At 37.6% G+C, this 21,598-nt stretch overlaps 1 protein-coding gene across 1 annotated transcript in view; it reads left to right on the plus strand.

Annotated features, from left to right (window-relative positions):
- TMEM38B (transmembrane protein 38B) overlaps positions 1–8,601 on the plus strand; it is a 40,347-nt gene extending 31,746 nt beyond the window's left edge. Inside the window, exon 6 of the mRNA XM_049770897.1 lies at positions 7,562–8,601. Coding sequence (XP_049626854.1) covers positions 7,562–7,792 — 231 coding nt within the window. The 3' untranslated portion in view covers positions 7,793–8,601. The remainder of the gene's footprint in view (positions 1–7,561) is intronic.
- Positions 8,602–21,598: the final 12,997 nt, after the last annotated feature.

Here is a 21,598-nt window from a genome sequence, read left to right on the forward strand (position 1 = left end):
ATATTTTTGCCTTTTATACTAATTTTGGTGAGACTACTAAGTGATTAAGTAACTTATTCAAAACTGCCTGGGATCTACACGCACACATTTTTTTGGTTTGTTTTGTTTTTGGGTCATACCTGGCAGCGCCCAGGAGTTACTCCTGGCATGCTCGGGGGACCATATAGGATGCCAGGATTTGAACCACCATCCTCCATGCTATCTCTCCGGCCCCTACATGCACACATTTTTATTGGGATTATATCTACAACAAAATTATTTTTGAAAATATACAATTCAGTAGTTTTTAGTAATACCCAGTATTATAAATGCATTTGATTTATAAAAATTATAATATGTTTATACATGTAGTACATTATAGATATTATATATTCATATATACATATAATATATGTATGTATTATATAATATATGCATACATATACAATGTATATTACAATTGTATATATCGTATATGTATATATTATATTATTAAATTATATAATATTATATTAATGTATATACTACAATTGTATGTATACAATTATATATTATACTATATATGTATATATAATATATGTATATATACATTATATAATATATTATACATTATAATAAATACATTGATACATTTATATTCATTCTTTGTCTCATTTTCACTTAAAGGTATGTTTTCCTTCAAAATATCATTTTGATGCTAGGAATAAAAAAAAAAAGAAAAAGGTCAAGGCAGTTTAAGGGACTAATGGGACAAAACCAAGTAAACAACTATATGCATTACTGGGGTTCTAGAAAGATATAAGAGAACGAGAGCAGAATATTCTAAGAAGTAATATGCTAATCTGGGAATGGAGAAAATATTGAAATAAGGGCAACCCAGGGAGTCGAAACAAAGACATGTTTATTGCTAAATTGTCAAATGTCAAAGACTTAAAAACAATTTTTTTTAGAGTTGAGAATCTTAAAAACGAAAGAAAAGCAGATAATTAAGTAAAATGAAACTTCCATGAAATTATTGGCTGATTCTTCAACAGAAACTATTCAGACCAGATGGAATAACATGTTATAGTCAATGTGCTAAAAGGAAAAAAAAATCAGTGAAAAATTGCTTTACTTAGCAAGGTATTTATAATTGAGAGAAGTGAGTTCAGCATTACTAAATCAACTTTATGGGAAATGTTAAAAAAACTTTTATCGGGCCCGGAGTGATAGCACAGCGGTGCTTGCCTTGCAAGCAGCCGATCCAGGACCTAAGGTGGTTGGTTCGAATCCCGGTGTCCCATATGGTCCCCCGTGCCTGCCAGGAGCTATTTCTGAGCAGACAGCCAGGAGTAACCCCTGAGCACTGCCGAGTGTGGCCCAAAAACCAAAAAAAAAAAAAAAAACAAAAAAACTTTTATCCTGGAATGTTTAGTAATAAACAAAGAAGAAAATGTAAATCCCACTGGCAAAGGTAATTATGACTTGATGGCAATGGAGTCATTTCATATAAAGCTATATGAATGTTAAAAGACAAAAATAGTACAGATAACTATAATAAGATATTTATAAGAAAAAGACAAGATATGAAGAAAAGTAAAAATTCGTTTTTGTTTGTTTGTTTTGTTTTTTTTTCGGGCCACACCCATTTGATGCTCAGGGGTTACTCCTGGCTAAGCGCTCAGAAATTGCCCCTGGCTTGGGGTCCATATGGGATGCCAGGGGATCGAACCGCGGTCCTTCCTTGGCTAGCACTTGCAAGGCAGACACCTTACCTCTAGCGCCACCTCACCAGCCCCAAAAATGTAGTTCTTTAGGATAATTTCGGATGTGCTATCAACTTGAAATAAATTATTTGTAATCTTTGTAGTAATCAGAAAGTAAAACCTATAAAGTAGATATACAGATGTTAATATAAAAAGGAATCTATCCATATAAAGAGCTATTAAATCATAAAAGAAGAAAAAAGAGAAAAAGGAACAGAAAGGAACAACAAAATAGCCAGAAAGAACAAAATGGTAATAAGTACATACTTTCAAATAGTTAACTATGAATGACTAACTTCCCTACTCAAAGGACTGAATGGCAGGATGGATTAAAAAAAAAAAAGAAAAAGAAAATGGGCTATAAAGGTAGAAGTATAATGTTAAGGCACTTGCCTTGTGTGATGTTATCCCTGGTTCATTGCCAAATGCTGTATGTGGTTTTCTGAGCTGAGTCAGTAAGACCCAGATATGCTTCCCCCCTGCCAATTAAAATAACACAAAAACAACAAAACTCACTTATGTGCTGCCTATAAGAGAATCATTGAAGATAGAACACATAGTTACTAAAATTAAAGAGGTGAAAAATATATTTTATGCAGTGGAAAACAAAAATAAAATTTGGACAGCTGTACTTATATTAGACAAAATTAACTTGAAAACAAAGACTAATGCAGAACAAAGAAGCATATTGCATAAAGAAACAAAGAAGGATATTGCATAAAAAAGAACAAAGAAGGATATTGCATAAAGGAAACTCTCCCCCCAAATGTTACATCATTTATGATGAACAATTCCCAAATATAAGGCAAAATGAACACACCTAAAGGGAGAAATGAATGGCAGTATAATTATAATAATCATAGGGGACATCCATATGCCACTTACTTTAGTGGATAACCAGACAGTCTATTGATAAAAGATATATTAGATTAGGATGTTTTAACAGGTAGATATTTTAGAAGCAACAGAACACACGATTTTACTAAGTGCAACTTTTCTTACTTAGACACACATTCTTACCAAATAGAACTTCTTTCCAAGATCTTATATTAAGATCATAAGATATGAACCCAGAGAGATAGCACAGCGGCGTTTGCCTTGCAAGCAGCCAATCTAGGACCAAAGGCGGTTAGTTCGAATCCCGGTGTCCCATGTGGTCCCCAGTGCCTGCCAGGAGCTATTTCTGAGCAGACAGCCAGGAGTAACACCTGAGCAATGCCGGGTGTGGCCCAAAAACCGAAAAAAAAAAAAAAAAGATCATAAGATATACATAAAAAATTGTAATACATTTAAGAAGGTTGTAATCATATCAAACATACTTGCCAACTACAATGATGCTATCAAACTAAAACATAGTTGTAAGAAGATTGAAAATTCATAAATATTGGGGCTGGAGCAGTGGCACAAGTGGTAAGGCATCTGCCTTGCATGTGCTAGCCTAGGGTGGACCACAGTTTAATCCCCTGGCATCCCATATGGTCCTCCAAGCCAGGAGCGATTTTTAAGTGCATATCCAGGAGTAATCCCTGAGCATCACCAGGTGTGGCCCAAAAACCAAAAAAATAATAGAAAAAAATTTACAATATGTGAGATGCAAAAGAAGAGTGTTGAATAACTAATGGATAAATGAAAAATATATAAAGAGAAAAACAGTGTCTTTTGAGACAAATAAAAGTGTACAATATAACAGAAACATATAGGATGCAGCAAACACAGTTCAAAGATGGAAGTGTATAGTAATAAAGGCTTAAATTACCTCAAGATGAATCTCAAATAAACAGTGTTACACCTCAAGGTACTAGATAATGTAGAGCAAATGAAGGAGACAGGAGACAGTACTTACTTTAGTGGATAAAGCAAGTAAGATACTTGCTTTTCTCTTAGCAACCTGGATTTGATCCCTGGAACTGCATGAAATCCCCAGAAGACTGCCAGGAATGATCCCTAGGCACAGAGCCCGGAGTAAACACTGAGCAGCACTGAATGGCCTTAAAAGTGCAAAAACATAATAGTAATAACAACAACAACAAAAAAAACCTAGCAAAAACAGAAATGATGCCCAAAGTCAACAGAGAAAAGGAAATAACAGATTAGAAATAAATGAAACAGACTGGAGATTTGGAGAGTTGACTCAAAGGACTGAAACATGGTTTTTATGTGGAAGTATGCAAACCAACAAAATATAAAACAACATAATGGCATGAAGGAATGTAATAGTTTAAGTGAAAGCTGTTTAGAATACTCTAGGTTCCAGATTATAGTGAAGAGAGAGAAAGAAAATGAATAGAGGAGAAAGACTCATATGAAATGATGGAGGACAGTGGCCAAGGATCTCAAATGCCTTGGTTGTATTAAGAAAGGACAGAACTGGGGTCAGAGAGGTAGGATGGAGGTAGGGCATTTGCATTGCATGCAGAAGGATGGTGGTTCGAATCCCAGCATCCCATATGGTCCCCCAAGCCTGACAGGAGCGATTTCTGAGCATAGATCCAGGAGTAACCCCTGAGTACTGCTGGGTGTGACCCAAAAACCAAAAAAAAAAAAAAAAGACAGAACTAAATATAAAAGCCACCAAGTCAACAACAATGAAATCATGAGACCCAAACTTTAGCAACCAAACTAAGTTTGGTTAAGGTGCCTGTTATGATGGCAGGCTGGGACAGGGACTGGTAGCATGGGATAGACCTTGGGAACATTGAAGGAGGGAAATTGACACTGGTAGTGGAATTGGTCCTGAAACATTGTATATCTTAAAAGCCACCTATGAATAATTTTGTAAATGACAATGGTTTAAATAAAAGATTTTAAAAAACCACCAATAATTTATCACCTTACAATTCCTCCAAGTACTGAGCTCCACTAAGTATGACCCACCCTTCTAAAACAAGACATTATGAAGATGATGAAACCATAAACTAGTTCATTTATCTACAAAAGTAGATAAATCTTTAGACACAGCAAGAAAATGGGAAAGCAATTAGAATAAGAAGTGAAGCATTGCATTTTATAAAACGTATGTACAGGGGCCGGAGAGATAGCATGGAGGTAAGGCATTTGCCTTGCCTTGCAGAAGGTAGGTGGTTCACATCCGGCCCATGTGGTTCCCTGAGCCTGCCAGGAGCGATTTCTGAGCATAGAGCCAGGAGTAACCCCTGAGTGCTGCCGGGTGTGACCCAAAAACAAAAAACAAAAAAAACAAAAAAAAACCAACCAACCAAAAAAAAACAAACCAAAAAAACTCTTATGTACAAGGGATTATAAATTATTTTTTAAGCCTGACATCAAAAACAGATGCAACAAAGACATACAATGGAACTTTATAGAACTAAAATGCTTCCACATGGTAATGGAGACATACAATGGAACTTTATAGAACTAAAATGCTTCCATATGGTAATGGAAGTCACCAACGAAATGAAAAAGGTAATATACTTAAAATGAAAGTATTTTCAAACCATATATATTATGGAAGTGGTCATAGTGGTCATACAATTCAATAACAAAAAGTAAAAGTCAGAAGATCTGAATCAATTTTGTTTTTAAAAAAAGATAAAAAAGAGGGACCAGCGAGGTGGCGATAGAGGTAAGGTGTCTGCACTAGCCAAGGAAGGATCGCGGACCGTGGTCCTACCTTTTGAGCCATGTCTCTAACCCTCATTTACTCTTATGGCATGAAATAAATACATTGAGACTCATATTTTCAGGGCCGGCAAGGTGGCGCTAGAGTAGTGTCTGCCTTGCAAGCGCTAACCAAGGAAGAACCGTGGTTCAATCCCCAGGTGTCCCATATGGTCCCCCCAAGCCAGAGGCAATTTCTGAGCGCTTAGCCAGGAGTAACCCCTGAGCATCAAATGGGTGTGGCCCGAAACAACAACAACAAAAAAGATAAAAAAGATGGCTAATTGATTTGTATAGAAAGATATTTGACATTATTGCTAGTGAAAAGCAAAATCAAAACCGCAGCATCTTCATACCTTTTTGAATGACATAAAAAAGTCATAAGAAATAACTCAGGGCCCGGAGAGATAGCACAGCGGCGTTTGCCTTGCAAGCAGCCGATCCAGGACCAAAGGTGGTTGGTTCGAATCCCGGTGTCCCATATTGTCCCCCGTGCCTGCCAGGAGCTATTTCTGAGCAGACAGCCAGGAGTAACCCCTGAGCACCGCCGGGTGTGGCCCAAAAACCAAAAAACAAAACCCAAAAAAAGAAATAACTTAAGAGATTATTAATGTAAAATATGTAAGAAATAACAAGAGTTTCTGAGAACATGAAGTAAAGGGAACTCCTCCATACTGCTAATGAAATGTAAACTGATGCCACTTTGGAAATTGTGGTGCATCAGAAAATTTCATCGGATGGATCCGGTGAGATTCATCAATTTTGTTTCTGGCTTTTTATCTGAAGAAATAAAAATATTACAAAGATAATGTACCTCTTTCTTCATAGTAGCATCATTTGGTAGAAACATGGGAAAAAAGTTTTGACTGATTAACAAATGGATAAAGAAAATAACTTATTTTGTATGCACTAAATAGTACTTAATCTTTTAAAAGTACAAAATCTTCCCATTTGGCACAAGAATGGCGCTTGAGTCATTAGGATATGTGACATCAGTCGAAGACTAGTGTCAAATGATTTCTATATGGTTTATTTTATTTTATTTTATTTTGGTTTTTGGGTCACACCCGCAGCGCTCAGGGGTTACTCCTGGCTCTACACTCAGAAATCGCTCCTGGAAGGCTCAGAGGACCATATGGCATGCCAAGATTCGAACCACCATCCTTCTGCATCTAAGGCAAATGCCCTACCGCTATGCTATGTCTCCGGCCCCATATGGTTTATTTTTATCTAGATCTTAACAAACACCATCACCAAACACTGATAGGAAGGCCAGATTGGTGGTTGTCAGAGATGGGCTCAGGCATGGCAAAATGAGAGTAGGTGTGAAAAGGTACAGTTAAAAAAATATATGGGAATATAATAGACAACTTGCTGACTGTAGTTAATAATAGTATAATGGCATATGAAAAAATTGCTCGGAGGGGCCGGCCAGTGGCGCTAGAGGTAAGGTGCCTGCCTTGCCTGCGCTAGCCTAGGACGGACCGCGGTTCGATCCCCCGGCGTCCCATATGGTCCCCCAAGCCAGGAGTGACTTCTGAGTGCACAGCCAGGAGTAACCCCTGAGTGTCACTGGGTGTGGCCCAAAAACCAAAAAAAAAAAAAAAAAAAATTGCTTGGAAAGTTTCTGGGCCAGAGAAATAGTGAGGGGGCTCTTGCCTTGCACGTGAGCAACAAGGGTTCAATCCACAGCTCCACATACTGACCCCAAGCACTGCTAAGTGTGAGACACCCAAATTAAAACAAAAACAAAATAAAAAATTACTTACGGGTAGATTATTAAAAGTTATCATATCATGGGCCAGAGAGATGATACAGAGGTTAAGCACTTAAATAGCATGATTCAAAGCCTGGTATTGTATATGGTCCCTCAGCACTGCAGATCTGACCCTTGTTATCAGAGCCAGGCGTGTCCTCTGAATGGCTTGTAGTACTGCTGGCTTGGCTTCTACCCAAGAAAAGTTCTCATCCTAAGAAAGACATGTCGTTTTTCAACTGTATATTGGGGCAGATGTTGCCTGGCTTTTTATGATAATCATTTCACAATGTATACAAATATTGAATAATATTGTATACTTGAAATTCATGTTTTATGTCAATTATGCCTTAATAAAAATGAATGTTTTGAATATTTTTGTATGTATATTATAATATATTATACTTTGTTTTGAGAGACAAAATTTATATTTAAACTAAAATTGAACTTTATTTTTCTCCAGATAACCATGATGATTACAGACACTTCTGCTATATCTTTAGCTCCTTTGGAAGATGTTTTGAGTCGGATTTTCTTTGGCATGCCTCGCTTTCTGTGTGAAAAGAAAGATGAAAAGAAAACTGAAGAAAAAAGTCAAAGAAAACTATCTGCCAATGGTACTGATTTATCAACACAAGATCCTAAAAATACTTTAGGTGATGTTAAAAAGAAAGACAAGAAGAAAGATGAGTAAATTTTTTGACGAGCTGTTAAAGGCAAACAAAACCCTTTTTTATTCTTTGACCTATCAGATTGTGATAAATATTCTTATGTAAATGATGTGAAATAAGAATTGTATTTAAGGACTGGAGGTGACAAAAAGAAAGAACTTTCTTTCTGTTTCAGGGAGATCCTCCCTTGTGGTTTGTAATTCTTGAGTGTTATGAGGTATCATGTAAAATTGTTTTTCTAAGTTATAAATAAGATTCTATTATGATTATTTTTATAGTTTTGTATTTTTGAAAAATATAGAACTTTGGGAGATGGGTTAGAGGTACTCACAGATCATATTTAAGCTATAAATTTATATTTAAAAAGATTAACTGTAGGGGCCGGCGTGTGGTGCAGGTGGTAGGGTGTTTGTCTTGCCCGTGCCAAACCTAGGACGGACTGTGGTTCTATCCTCCGGCGTCCCACATGGTCCCCTAAGCCAGGGGCAATTTCTGAGCACATAGCCCAGAGTAACCCCTGAGCGTCACCTGATGTGACCCAAAAGCAAAAAGAAAACAAAAAATATTAACTGTGAATAATAGCAAGGATTATACTTGTACTTGTTTAAAAATATTTTTTCCTGGGTGGACTTTTGATACAAATTTTTTGGATGCTAAAATAATTTCTTTCTAATATAGTAATGCATTAAACATTTAAAAGTTCTGTATTATATTTGATAGAGTTAAAAACTTTAAAATTAATGTTCTTGACAGTTTTGAAATGGTTTTATCTATAGTTGAAATGATAGAAATCTTGTTTTATACTTCTATTAAAAACACATTAATAAAATAACTTGGTACTCATGGAGTATTATTTTTACATATTATTTTTCTTTTAGAGGCTTAAATTGGGGGCCAGAGTGGTGGCACAGTGGTAGGGTGTTTTCCTTGCATGCAGCTGACCTGAGACAGACCGAGGTCCAATCCCCCAGTGTCCCATATGGTTCCCCAAGCCAGGAGTGATTTCTGAGCACATAGCCAGGAGTAACCCCTGAGCGTTAACGGGGTGTGGCCCAAAAACCAAAAAGAAAAAAGAAATTTAAATGGGCCCTATTGATTTACAATACTGTCTATGCAAACAGTGGTCCAACCCCATACTCTTTGCCAGTGTGCCAAGCTCCCCATATTCCCCTGAATCTCCACCCCAACTCATGCAATCTCTGTGCCATGGTAATATCAGTTTTATAGATCATCATCATGTTAATCAATTATGCACTTGCTTGAGACAGCATATCACCTATCTTAGAGAATGTTGCAGGGCCGGCGTGGTGGCGCTAGAGGTAAGGTGTCTGCCTTGCCAGCGCTAGCCTAGGATGGACCGTGGTTCGATACCCCGGCATCCCATATGGTCCCCCAAGCCAGGAGTAACCCCTCAGCATCACTGGGTGTGGCCCAAAAACAAAAAAAATAGAGAGAATGTTGCAGGTATACTGGACAAGATAAGTTTGCTTAGCTCTTCTCTTCCACTTCTTTAAAGTTTAGTGTTCCCTTGTTGAGGTGTTTTTTGTTGTTGTTGTTTTTTTTTTTTTTTTTTTTTTGGGGGGTCACACCTGGCAGAGCTCAGGGGTTACTCCTGGCTCTACATGCAGAAATTGCTTCTGGCAGGCTCAGGGGACCATATGGGATGTTGGGATTCGAACCACTATCTTTCTGCATGAAAGGCAAACGCCTTACCTCCATGCTATCTCTTCGGGTCCCCCTTGTTGAGTTTTAACCTATTTGAGATATATATATACACACACATATATATATTGATATGTGTGTATATATATCAAAGTAAAGTCTCCAGCTACTTTGGTGTTGCAGTCAGTAGTCAGTATCTTTCTACAGGTCTATTTGCAGTTGTTTAAAAGATTTTGATGGTCCATCAGGAAAAACAAAACCAAAAACATAACAAATAAAGCCATGCCAATACATAGATACAATAGATCTTTAGAATGTGAGTTGCTCTTGATGTATTAATCCCTTGATCATTAAGAAGTGACCATTTGTTATCAAATCATTTGTAGAACTTGTGGCAACTTTGGAGGCTGTCTACTTTTCTATTCCTTAGCTAAGGGAGAACCTGACAAGTTTTGAATACTAAGGAAAAGTCATATGCTCGCACTTATGTTATTTTAGAAAGCTCTGATGTGAATTCAAATTATACCTCTGTACTTAAAGCCAACAGTTTCTAGGCAATAGTTTTATTGACCATTTGAGCTTTTTGTACACAGTGTCAATTTGTTAAAAAAAAAAAAAAGAAAAAATTAAGTAAATTTGAGAGAACACTTTCTTCTCCTTTTTTTTTTTGAGAGAACACTTTCAACCTCGAAATCAGAAAAGCAATTCAAATTGTTTTGTTTGGATTAATCTTTTACATGAAAAGTATATACTTGTTGCTTAGATAATTTTGTTAATTTTCCATGCTTGAATCTGTGCAATATTCTTTATTATGTTCATTGAACAGTGACAAAATTTATGAGTAAATACTTTACTTAGAGTGTTAAATTATTGCTCAATAAACAAATGCCATGCAATTATTTTTTATTTCAATCCATTTTAATAACATTCATGTTGATTTTTATAAATTATAATTTATTCAAAATTTTAAGATGTTGCTTTTGCATAGTTATAACTATTCTCAGTTCCATTTTTTGCAGACAAGTACTTGACTATAAAACCAAGATTAGAAATTTAGGTAAATAGGGGCCCGGAGAGATAGCACAGCGGTGTTTGCCTTGCCTGCAAGCAGCCGATCCAGGACCTAAGTTGGTTGGTTCGAACCCATGTGTCCCATATGGTCCCCCGTGCCTGCCAGGAGCTATTTCTGAGCAGACAGCCAGGAGTAAACCCTGAGCACCGCCGCCGGGTGTGGCCCAAAAACCAAAAAAAAAAAAAAAAGAAATTTAGGTAAATAGGCTGTCTTTCTCTTAAGTACTATAAGTACTAGTTAATAGACAGGAACTTGTTCTAAAGACTGGATGTGTGGGTCAAGTGGTATACATTCAAACTCTGGAACCGTGTGGTATCCTGAGTATATAATCCTGGTGGTCTCTGAGTATTGCTGGGCCACACACAGCTGCACTGGCTAGACGACAATAAAGAAGATAATAAAATTTATTTACATAACAAAACAATAAAGACCATTTCTGTTTCTTATAGCATTTTAAAATTTCAAATTTGTGCTGTTTGATGTAGGTATGGTTACTCCTACTGTTTTTTTTCCTCTGTGTTTTACTGTATTTACTCCTCTCCCCCCCCCCCCCGTTTTTAAAAATAAATCTTTTAATTGAATCACTAAGAGATAGTTACAAAGTTGTTCGTGACTGAGTTTCAGTCATACAGTGCACAGCACCCTCCTTCACCAGTGCACGTTTTCTGCCACCAGTGGACCTCGGTTTTCCTCCCACCCTCTTACGTAGCTCCCTTTTGCAGATATTTTTCTTCTCTCTCTCTCTCTCTCTCTCTCTCTCTCTCTCTCTCTCTCTCTCTCTCTCTCTCTCTCTCTCTCTTATTAACTCACACGTATTTTCCTTTCAGATACTAGTTTGCAATATTATTACTGAAGGACTAATATGTATAACAGTTTACCTCCATTCAGCCAGTTCTTGCCCAGAGTGGTTATTTCCAACTATCATTTTTATGGGGGGGGGGGGTTCCTTTCTCTGCCCTAACTGTATTCACCTGCTCATTGGTGCAAGCTTCCTACCATGGACCAGTCCTCCTGGTCGTCATCTCAATTATGAGTATTATTAACCATAGGTGTATAATTTTTATATCTCTAATGAGCACAATATTCAATGTCTATCTCTCTTCTGATTTATTCTGCTCAGTGTAACCCATTTATGTATAAGAAAATTTCATGATTTTTCTGTAGTACTCCATTGTATAGATGTATCATAGTGTCTCTACTCATCTGTTTGGCACTTGGGTTGTTTCCAGAATCTGACTTGTGAGTAGTGCTGCAATGAACATAGGAGTGCAGATGCTTTTTCTGCATTATGTTTTTGTGGCCCTTAGCATATATAAGTCACTGGTAGAGCCTGACAAGAAAAAAAACAACCTCTGCCTCTTCAAGAGAGTTGTTTGCATGTATGATTATTCTTTTCTTTTTCCTTTAAGCCTGTGTTTATACTGATGATTCTGATACGTCTCTTGTAGGCAGCTGCAGAAAGTTAGTTTTAGTTTCTTGATTGATCTATTCTGTCACTCTGAGTCTCTCTGTTGGTGACTTCAGGCCATAATTTTACACAAGCTATGTATATTTGTGAAGATAGTTTTTTAACATGTATCTGTGAAGTTTGTGTTACACAGATGCCTTTTATATGCTTCTTGCAAAACTGGTTTCAAGGCTATGAACTTCTTAAGCTTCTTCTTGTCCTTGAAGCTTTGTATAATTCCTTAAAATCAGAATGTTAATCTAGCTGAAATGTTCTTTTTGAGGTGTTCATTTTATTGAATGGGTTGTTTGGTGGTGCAGATTTTTTTTTCTTAACTATACCCCCCCCAACCCCATTTTCTTTTGGTCCTTAGTTTCTCACATAGAATCTTTTGTATGAAAGTTTCTTCTTTGAGCTTTCTGCTGTTCATTATCTGTTTCTATTTGGCTTTTGTCATTATGAGTATGATGTGTCTTACAGTATTTTTATCTGGGCCTGTTCAGGGTGGGATCCTTTGAGTTTCTTGAATCTGGGTACCTGTACTTCTCAGTTATGGAAAATTCTCATAAATTACTATTTTTTTTTTACTATTGAGTCTTCATCAAAATAAACGTCCTCTTCTGTAGGAATTCCGAGGATTATTATATCCTTTCTCTTGAAGTCATCCCATAGTCTCTGGTGTGTAGTTCATTTTTTTTTAGACTTTTCCCATCTTCCGTTGTTTTCTGGAGGTTTCCTGCATCTCACCTCAGAGCTTGCCCATGTATATTTTTCCCCCTAGCTGCTACTTCTCAGTCAAGGCCATCCACTGAAGTTTTGTTTGTTTGTTTGTTTCACCTGCCCTTCTCTTTAGTTTTTGTCACTTCTCATTCTAATTTTCTTATTTCCACGTTACTTTCTTGTACTGATACTGTTATATATTTGAACCCAGGAAGTCCTTTTGATACTGTCTCTAAAGTTGTTATCTGAGACAAATAGAGCAGATGGTGGGATCTTCTGGACTATTATTCTTTTTTTTTCTTTCTTTTTTTCCTATTTTAAATGGTTTATTTGAATCCCAAGAATCAAATATTGCATATTCACTGAGAAAATTATAAGAGACAAACCATGTACATACATAAATTGCAGTAATTGTACCAGCATAGAGTTAGGCATCTATATCTCTTGTCAAGATGCAGTGAAAGGAAGAATTACATGACAAATTCCACATGCTGCATCTTTTCACTTTCTTATATTACTCATGCATAAACCACAATTTCTGCTGGTTGCATCCAGTGAATATAGAATTGGAGTAGGACTGAAAAATGTCGTATTGCTGTGACATTACTAGGACTTTCTCAGAGCTTTGCCAGAGCAGGATATCCTCCTAGATAACCTTACCAATCTCTTCAAAACATCTAATTTTCTAGAGAGTCTAAAGTCTCTCTTGCTTTCTCTCTGCTCCTGTCCTTCTTAATATTCACAGACTTTCCTCAACACATTTTTTCCTTGTTCTTCATCTGATTCTGCTTCGGCATCTGTTTTCCTGTGGACTTGCACATCCAGACTTCTGATTTAAATTTTTTCTTTGATCCCTATTGAGGAATTTTTTTCCCTTTTTTTTTAAATTTATTTAAACACCTTAATTACATACATGATTGTGTTTGGGTTTCAGTCATGTAAAGAACACCACCCATCACCAGTGCAACATTCCCAACACCAATGTCCCAAGTCTCCCTCCTCCCCACCCGACCCCCGCCTGTACTCTAGACAAGCTCTCCATTTTCCTCATACATTCTCGTTATTAGGACAGTTCAAAATGTAGTTATTTCCCTAACTAAGCTCATCACTCTTTGTGGTGAGCTTCCTGAGGTGAGCTGGAACTTCCAGCTCTTTTCTCTTTTGTGTCTGAAAATTATTATTACAAGGGTGTCTTTCATCTTTCTTAAAACTCATAGATGAGTGAGACCATTCTGCGTTTTTCTCTCTCTCTCTGACTTATTTCACTCAGCATAATAGATTCCGTGTACATCCATGTATAGGAAAATTTCATGACTTCATCTCTCCTGACAGCTGCATAATATTCCATTGTGTATATGTACCACAGTTTCTTTAGCCATTCGTCTGTTGAAGGGCATCTTGGTTGTTTCCAGAGTCTTGCTATGGTAAATAGTGCTGCAATGAATATAGGTGTAAGGAAGGGGTTTTTGTATTGTATTTTTGTGTTCCTAGGGTATATTCCTAGGAGTGGTATAGCTGGATCGTATGGGAGCTCGATTTCCAGTTTTTGGAGGAATCTCCATATCGCTTTCCATAAAGGTTGAACTAGACGGCATTCCCACCAGCAGTGGATAAGAGTTCCTTTCTCTCCACATCCCCGCCAACACTGTTTATTCTCATTCTTTGTGATGTGTGCCATTCTCTGGGGTGTGAGGTGGTATCTCATCGTTGTTTTGATTTGCATCTCCCTGATGATTAGTGATGTGGAACATTTTTTCATGTGTCTTTTGGCCATGTGTATTTCTTCTTTGTCAAAGTGTCTGTTCATTTCTTCTCCCCATTTTTTGATGGGGTTAGATCTTTTTTTCTTGTAAAGTTCTGTCAGTGCCTTGTATATTTTGGAGATTAGCCCCTTATCTGATGGGTATTGGGTGAATAGTTTCTCCCACTCAGTGGGTGGCTCTTGTATCTTGGGCACTATTTCCTTTGAGGTGCAGAAGCTTCTCAGCTTAATATATTCCCATCTGTTAATCTCTGCTTTCACTTGCTTGGAGAGTGCAGTTTCCTCCTTGAAGATGCCTGTAATGTCCTGGAGTGTTTTGCCTATGTGCTGTTCTATATATCTTATGGTTTTGGGGCTGATATCGAGGTCTTTAATCCATTTGGATTTTACCTTCGTACATGATGCTAGCTGGGGGTCTAAGTTCAATTTTTTGCAAGTGGCTATCCAATTGTGCCAACACTACTTGTTGAAGAGGCTTTCCCTGCTCCATTTAGGATTTCCTGCTCCTTTATCAAAAATTAGGTAGTTGTATGTCTGGGGAACATTTTCTGAGTATTCAAGCCTATTCCACTGATCTGAGGACCTGTCCTTATTCCAATACCATGCTGTTTTGATAACTATTGCTTTGTAGTACAGTTTAAAGTTGGGGAAAGTAATTTCTCCCATATTCTTTTTCCCAATGATTGCTTTAGCTATTCGAGGGTGTTTATTGTTCCAAATGAATTTCAAAAGTGTCTGATCCACTTCTTTGAAGAATGTCATGGGTATCTTTAGAGGGATGGCATTAAATCTGTATAATGTCTTGGGGAGTATTGCCATTTTGATGATGTTAATCCTGCCAATCCATGAGCAGGGTATGTGTTTCCATTTCCGTGTGTCCTCTTATAGTTTTCCTTGTATAGGTCCTTCACATATTTAGTCAAGTTGATTCCAAGAAATTTGAGTTTGTGTGGCACTATTGTGAATGGGGTTGTTTTCTTTTTTTTTTTTTTTTTTTTTTGTGGTTTTTGGGTCACACCCGGCAGTGCTCAGGGGTTATTCCTGGCTCCAGGCTCAGAAATTGCTCCTGGCAGGCACGGGGGACCATATGGGGCACCGGGATTCGAACCGATGACCTCCTGCATGAAAGGCAAACGCCTTACCTCCATGCTATCTCTCCGGCCCCCTGGGGTTGTTTTCTTAATGTCCATTTCATCCTTATTACTATTGGTGTATAGAAAGGCCATTGATTTTTGTGTGTTAATTTTGTAGCCTGCCACCTTGCTATATGAGTCTATTGTTTCTAGAAGCTTTTTGATAGAGTCTTTAGGGTTTTCTAAGTAGAGTATCATGTCATCTGCAAACAGTGAGAGCTTGACTTCTTCCTTTCCTATCTGGATTCCCTTGATATCCTTTTTTTGCCTAATCGCTATAGCAAGTACTTCCAGTGCTATGTTGAATAGGAGTGGTGAGAGAGGACAGCCTTGTCTTGTGCCAGAATTTAGAGGGAAGGCTTTTAGTTTTTCTCCATTGAGGATAAAATTTGCCACTGGCTTGTGGTAGATGGCCTTCACTATATTGAGAAAGGTTCCCTCCATTCCCATCTTGCTGAGAGTTTTGATCAAGAAAGGGTGTTGGACCTTATCAATGCTTTCTCTGCATCTATTGATATGATCATGTGGTTTTTATTTTTCTTGTTATTGATGTTGTGTATTATGTTGATAGATTAACGGATGTTAAACCAGCCTTGCATTCCTGGGATGAAACCTACTTGATCGTAGTGGATGATCTTCTTAATGAGGTATTGAATCCTATTTGCCAGGATTTTGTTGAGGATCTTTGCATCTGCATTCATCAGCGATATTGGTCTGTAATTTTTTTTTTTTTTTGTAGCATCTCTGTCTGGTTTAGGTATCAAGGTGATGTTGGCTTCATAAAAGCTATTTGGAAGTGTTTCTGTTTGTTCAATTTCATGAAAGAGTCTTGCCATGATTGGCAGTAGTTCCTCTTGGAAAGTTTGATAGAATTCATTAGTGAATCCATCTGGACCTGGGCTTTTGTTTTTCGGCAGACATTTTATTACTGTTTTAATTTCATCAATGGTGATGGGGGTGTTTAGATATGCTACATCCTCTTCCTTCAACCGTGGAAGATTATAAGAGTCCAAGAATTTATCTATTTCTTCCAGGTTCTCATTTTTAGTGGCGTAGAGTTTTTCAAAGTAGTTTCTGATTACCCTTTGAATCTCTGTCATATCAGTAGCGATCTCTCCTTTTTCATTCCTGATACGAGTTATCAAGTTTCTCTCTCTCTCTTTCTTTGTTAGGTTTGCCAGTGGTCTATCAATCTTGTTTATTTTTTCAAAGAACCAACTTCTGCTTTCGTTGATCTTTCGGATTGTTTTTTGGGTTTCCACTTCGATGATTTCTGCTCTCAGCTTTCTTATTTCCTTCTATCTCCCTATTCTTGGGTCCTTTTGTTGAGCATTTTCTAGTACTATTAGCTGTGTCATTAAGCTACTCAGGTAAGCTCCTTCTTCCTTCCTGATGTGTGCTTGCAAAGCTATAAATTTTCCTCTCAGTACTGCTTTTGCTGTGTCCCATAAGTTCTGATAGTTTGTGTCTTTATTGTCATTTGTTTCCAGGAACCTTTTGATTTCCTCCTTGATTTCATCTCGGACCCACTGGTTATTGAGCATGAGGCTGTTTAACTTCCAGGTGTTAAAGTGTTTCTTCTGAGTCCCTTTGGAGTTCACAAATAATTTCAGAGCCTTGTGGTCAGCGAAGGTAGTCTGCAAAATTTCTATCCTCTTGATCTTATGGAGGTATGTTTTATGTGCCAGCATGTAGTCTATCCTGGAGAATGTCCCATGTACATTGGAGAAGAATGTGTATCCAGGTTTCTGGGGATGGAGTGTCCTATATATATCTACTAGGCCTCTTTCTTCCATTTCTCTCCTCAGGTCTAGTATATTCTTGTTGGGTTTCAGTCTGGTTGACCTGTCCAGTGTTGACAAAGCCGTGTTAAGGTCCCCCACAATTATTGTGTTGTTGTTGATATTATTTTTCAGATTTGTCAACAGTTGTATTAAATATTTTGCTGGCCCCTCATTCGGTGCATATATGTTTAGGAGAGTGAATTCTTCCTGCTCTACGTACCCCTTGATTAATATAAAATGACCATCTTTGTCCCTTACAACCTTCCTGAGTATAAAGTTTGCATTATCTGATATTAGTATGGCCACTCCAGCTTTTTTATGGGTGTTGTTTGCTTGTATAATTTTTCTCCAGCCATTTATTTTGAGTCTATGTTTGTTCTGACTATTCAGGTGCGTTTCTTGTAGGCAGCAGAAGGTTGGATTGAGTTTTTTGATCCATTTAGCCACTCTGTGTCTCTTAACTGGAGCACTTAGTCCATTGACATTGAGAGAAAGAATTGTCCTGGGATTTAACACCATCTTTACTTCGAAATTTGGTGTGTCTTTTGGGTAGTCTTGTCTTAGATTAGGTCTTTCAGTTTTTCTCTTAAGACTGGTTTTGTGTCTGTGAAGTTTCTGAGCTGTTTTTTGTCTGTGAAACCATGTATTCTTCCGTCAAACCGGAAAGTGAGTTTTGCTGGGTATAGTATTCTGGGTGAAGCATTCATTTCATTCAGTCTTGTCACAATATCCCACCACTGCTTTCTGGCATTGAGTGTTTCTGGTGACAGGTCTGCTGTAAATCTCAGGGAAGCTTGCTTGAACGTGATTTCCCCTTTTGATCTTGCTGTTTTCAGAATTCTGTCTCTATCTGTGGGATTTGTCATTGTGACTAGGATGTGTCTTGGGTTGGTTTTTCTGGGGTCTCTTTTGGTTGGTACTCTTCGGGCATGCAGGATTTGATCACATATATTTTTTAGTTCTGGAAGTTTCTCTTTAATGATGTTCTTGACCGTTGATTCTTCCTGGAAATTTTCTTCCTGGGTCTCTGGGACTCCAATGATTCTTAAGTTGTTTCTGTTGATCTTATCATAGACTTCTATTTTCATCTGTTCCCATTCTTTGACTAATTTTTCCATTGTCTGCTCATTTGCTTTAAGTTTTTTGTCCAATCTCTCCTGCTGTATGGAATTGTTATGTATCTCATCTTCCACAGCACCAAGTCTATTCTCAGCTTCTGATACCCTGTCCCAGAGTTTATCCATTTTGTCATTCACTTCGTTTACTGACTTTTTCAGTCCTGTTAGTTGACATGTTATTTCAGTTTAAAGTTATGTGATTTCTGTCTTCATATTTTCTTGGTTCTTATTAGTGTTCTGTTCAACTCGATCCATGGTTTCTTAGAGTTCTTTGAGCATCTTCCATATTGCTAGTCTAAAGTCCTTATCTGAGAGATTGATTAGTTGGTTGGTCATTATCTGGTCCTCAGAATTGTCATCTTCATTCTCTATGTCTGATGCTGGCCTGCGTTGTTTCCCCATTGTCACACTTGTATTGTGGGTTTTTCTACGTGTTGTGGTGGTATTCATTGTCTATATGGTGCAGGCAGCACACTCCTCTGGCTCCTCCCTTTCTGGATGGGCTGACTTGCCTCTAAGGGAGGGGAGTCCTCCGTGGATGAAGCCTCACACTGGGTCAAATCTTAGGCCCGAGCATGCAACAGAGAAGACAGTCCGGAGAGAAATGTTTGCTTCTGTGATATAGCGCCATTCTTAGTGTGATTTTTCCTTCTTGTTGCAATGGTGTTCTTTCCCTAGAAAGAGTGCACGGCCGCTCCACTTCGCTACGCGGCCGTGCTCCGCTGGAGCCTCTTTTTGCCCCACTCGCAAGAGTTTCATGCAAGAGGATAGTAGACAGACATATACAGGTCACACTCACAGTTTTTCACAGTTGGGCCCCACTGGGCCAGTGTACTTTCGTGGATTTTCCCCGCCTGGTGTCACACACAGGGAGCCGGCTTTTGCAAAGGCTTGCCGGTTTTCCTGGACTATTATTCTTATTCATTAAGCTTGGTGCATTTCTGCATAGCTTTTCTTTTATATATCTGCTGCGGTATGAGGGTGAATCTTTTTAGCTTGCTTCTTTCCCCCTGGCATGTTCCTAAAGGGTTCAGATGAGTGTTACTCTTTTTCCTGCCTTACTGTGCCTAACTCAACAAATTTTTGATGGCTGTTTTGAATTCTGGGCATCAGTAACAGGGATACGTTAAATTTCACTGGCTCTACCTTTCCTCTGGCTGCAGTTTAGGGCTCTATGATTTCTTTTTTATTGTGAGATATTTTTCTTTATCCTATGGAATTAGTGAATGAAGCTAGGAGTAAAAAACTGCCCCTAGACAAAACCAATGCTCTTCCTGAGTCTGTAGGTTCATTGTAGGAGATATGTATGCTGTGAGTTGTGAGACAGAAAGCTATCATGCAAATGTGTGATTCTTGTGAGCCCAGAAATTATTTAATCTGCAGGCAAAGATGCATTCTCCATCTGGCTGATGCCCATTTGTAAGAATATGATCCCTCATTAAAATATATAAGCTAGTAGCACTTTAGTAATAGTACAGTGGGCAGGGCATTTGCCTTGCATATGGCTCACCTGGCATCCCTGGATCCCTCATATCACATATGGTCAGTCTTTTGAGCTTTCCAGGAGCACAAAGCCAGAAATAAGACCTAAGACCTGAGCAGTGGTAGGTGTGGACTCAAAACAAGCAAAAATATGTAAAACCTAATATAAAAATAATAGAGTGGTTTTAAAAATGTGATTAAAGAGAAATTCTTAGCATAAAATAGGTGTTTACACCTATAGTCTATATTAGGCCTAAAGCAAAAACCTATTTTAGATTCATAAAAGATAAAGGAAAAGAAAATCAGTATGTACCAGTGAAAACTGTAAGTTCACAAATGAAGGACACAGGAAAGAGAGAAAGGTATAATTGAAGGTCAGAAAATAATAATGTCATATATAAACCCATTTCTATCAATAGAGATTTTGGATACAGATGGGTTAAATTCTTTATTGAAAAAATCAGAGTGCTGTACAAATAAAAAGAAAAATAAGATATAACTATATGCTTCCTGCAAGAAATTCAAGTTTTAAATATATATAACGCCTGAAGTGAAAAGAAAATAAAGGATAACCTATCCAAATGGAAATATAAAGAAATTAAAGATAGCTATACTTTTATCAAATGATTTTAAGTCCAAAGTTGTAATAAGAGACAAAAAGATCGATGATGGGGAGATGTCCCAGAATGATCTCTAGATTTGGTGCAATCACTATTTTTTGCAGAACAGGAAAGGCTGGTCTTGAATTCACGTGAAAATTACATATGAGCTCATTCATATGCGTGTTTATTCACCGTGACTGATGTTGCTATAGCTCTGCTGACAGCCCAATCTGCTGGCAGTAGAGACCCACTCTTAGTCCTCTAAAATGGCACATGTTAGCTTTTATCATGAAAGAGGAAGTGCTTTATTCTTAGATATTTTCACACAGATTTGAGTTTCTTGAAGATAACACTTCTTAAATAAATGGAACTACATTGAAGTAAAGAGGTTTTGCATGAAAAAGGAAAGGGACCAAAAGGATACCCACCAAGTGGGAGAGAATATTCACATTCATTATGAGATAAAGGGTTAAACCCAAGATATAAATATATGTATATATTTAGATAGCATGCATGAAGATCGGCAAGAAAAAAGTTAAAAAATAAAAAGCCCTATTGAAAAATAGGGAGAGGAAATGAACAGAGACAGTATAATGGCTGATGGGCATCTGAGAAAGTGCTCATCGCTATATTAGGGAAATCCAAATCAAGATAATTAAAATGTCTCATTCCAGTAACTATGGCACATGTCAAACCCAGAAACGATCTGTGTTGGCAGGGATATGACTCCTATTGTTGTCTGGTTCATCTCCCATAGAAAACAGTATGGAAATTTCTCAGAAAAGTGAAAATAGAGCTGATATGCACTTCTTGGTGTCTTACCCCAAGACACAAAAACTCATTTAAGAGGACATATGCACAATGTTATTAATAGCACTTAGCACAATAGTTAAGATTTGGAATTAACCCAGTGTTCACTGTCAGGTGAGTGGATAATGAAGATGCTGCAAATGAATAATCTGCAATGGAATACTATACATCTGTAAGGAACAATGAAATCATGCATTTCACTGCAACTTGGATGGAGCTAGAGGATATTATGGGAAT

Source organism: Suncus etruscus, chromosome 1, assembly GCF_024139225.1.
Source record: "Suncus etruscus isolate mSunEtr1 chromosome 1, mSunEtr1.pri.cur, whole genome shotgun sequence".
NCBI classification, from domain to species: domain Eukaryota; kingdom Metazoa; phylum Chordata; class Mammalia; order Eulipotyphla; family Soricidae; genus Suncus; species Suncus etruscus.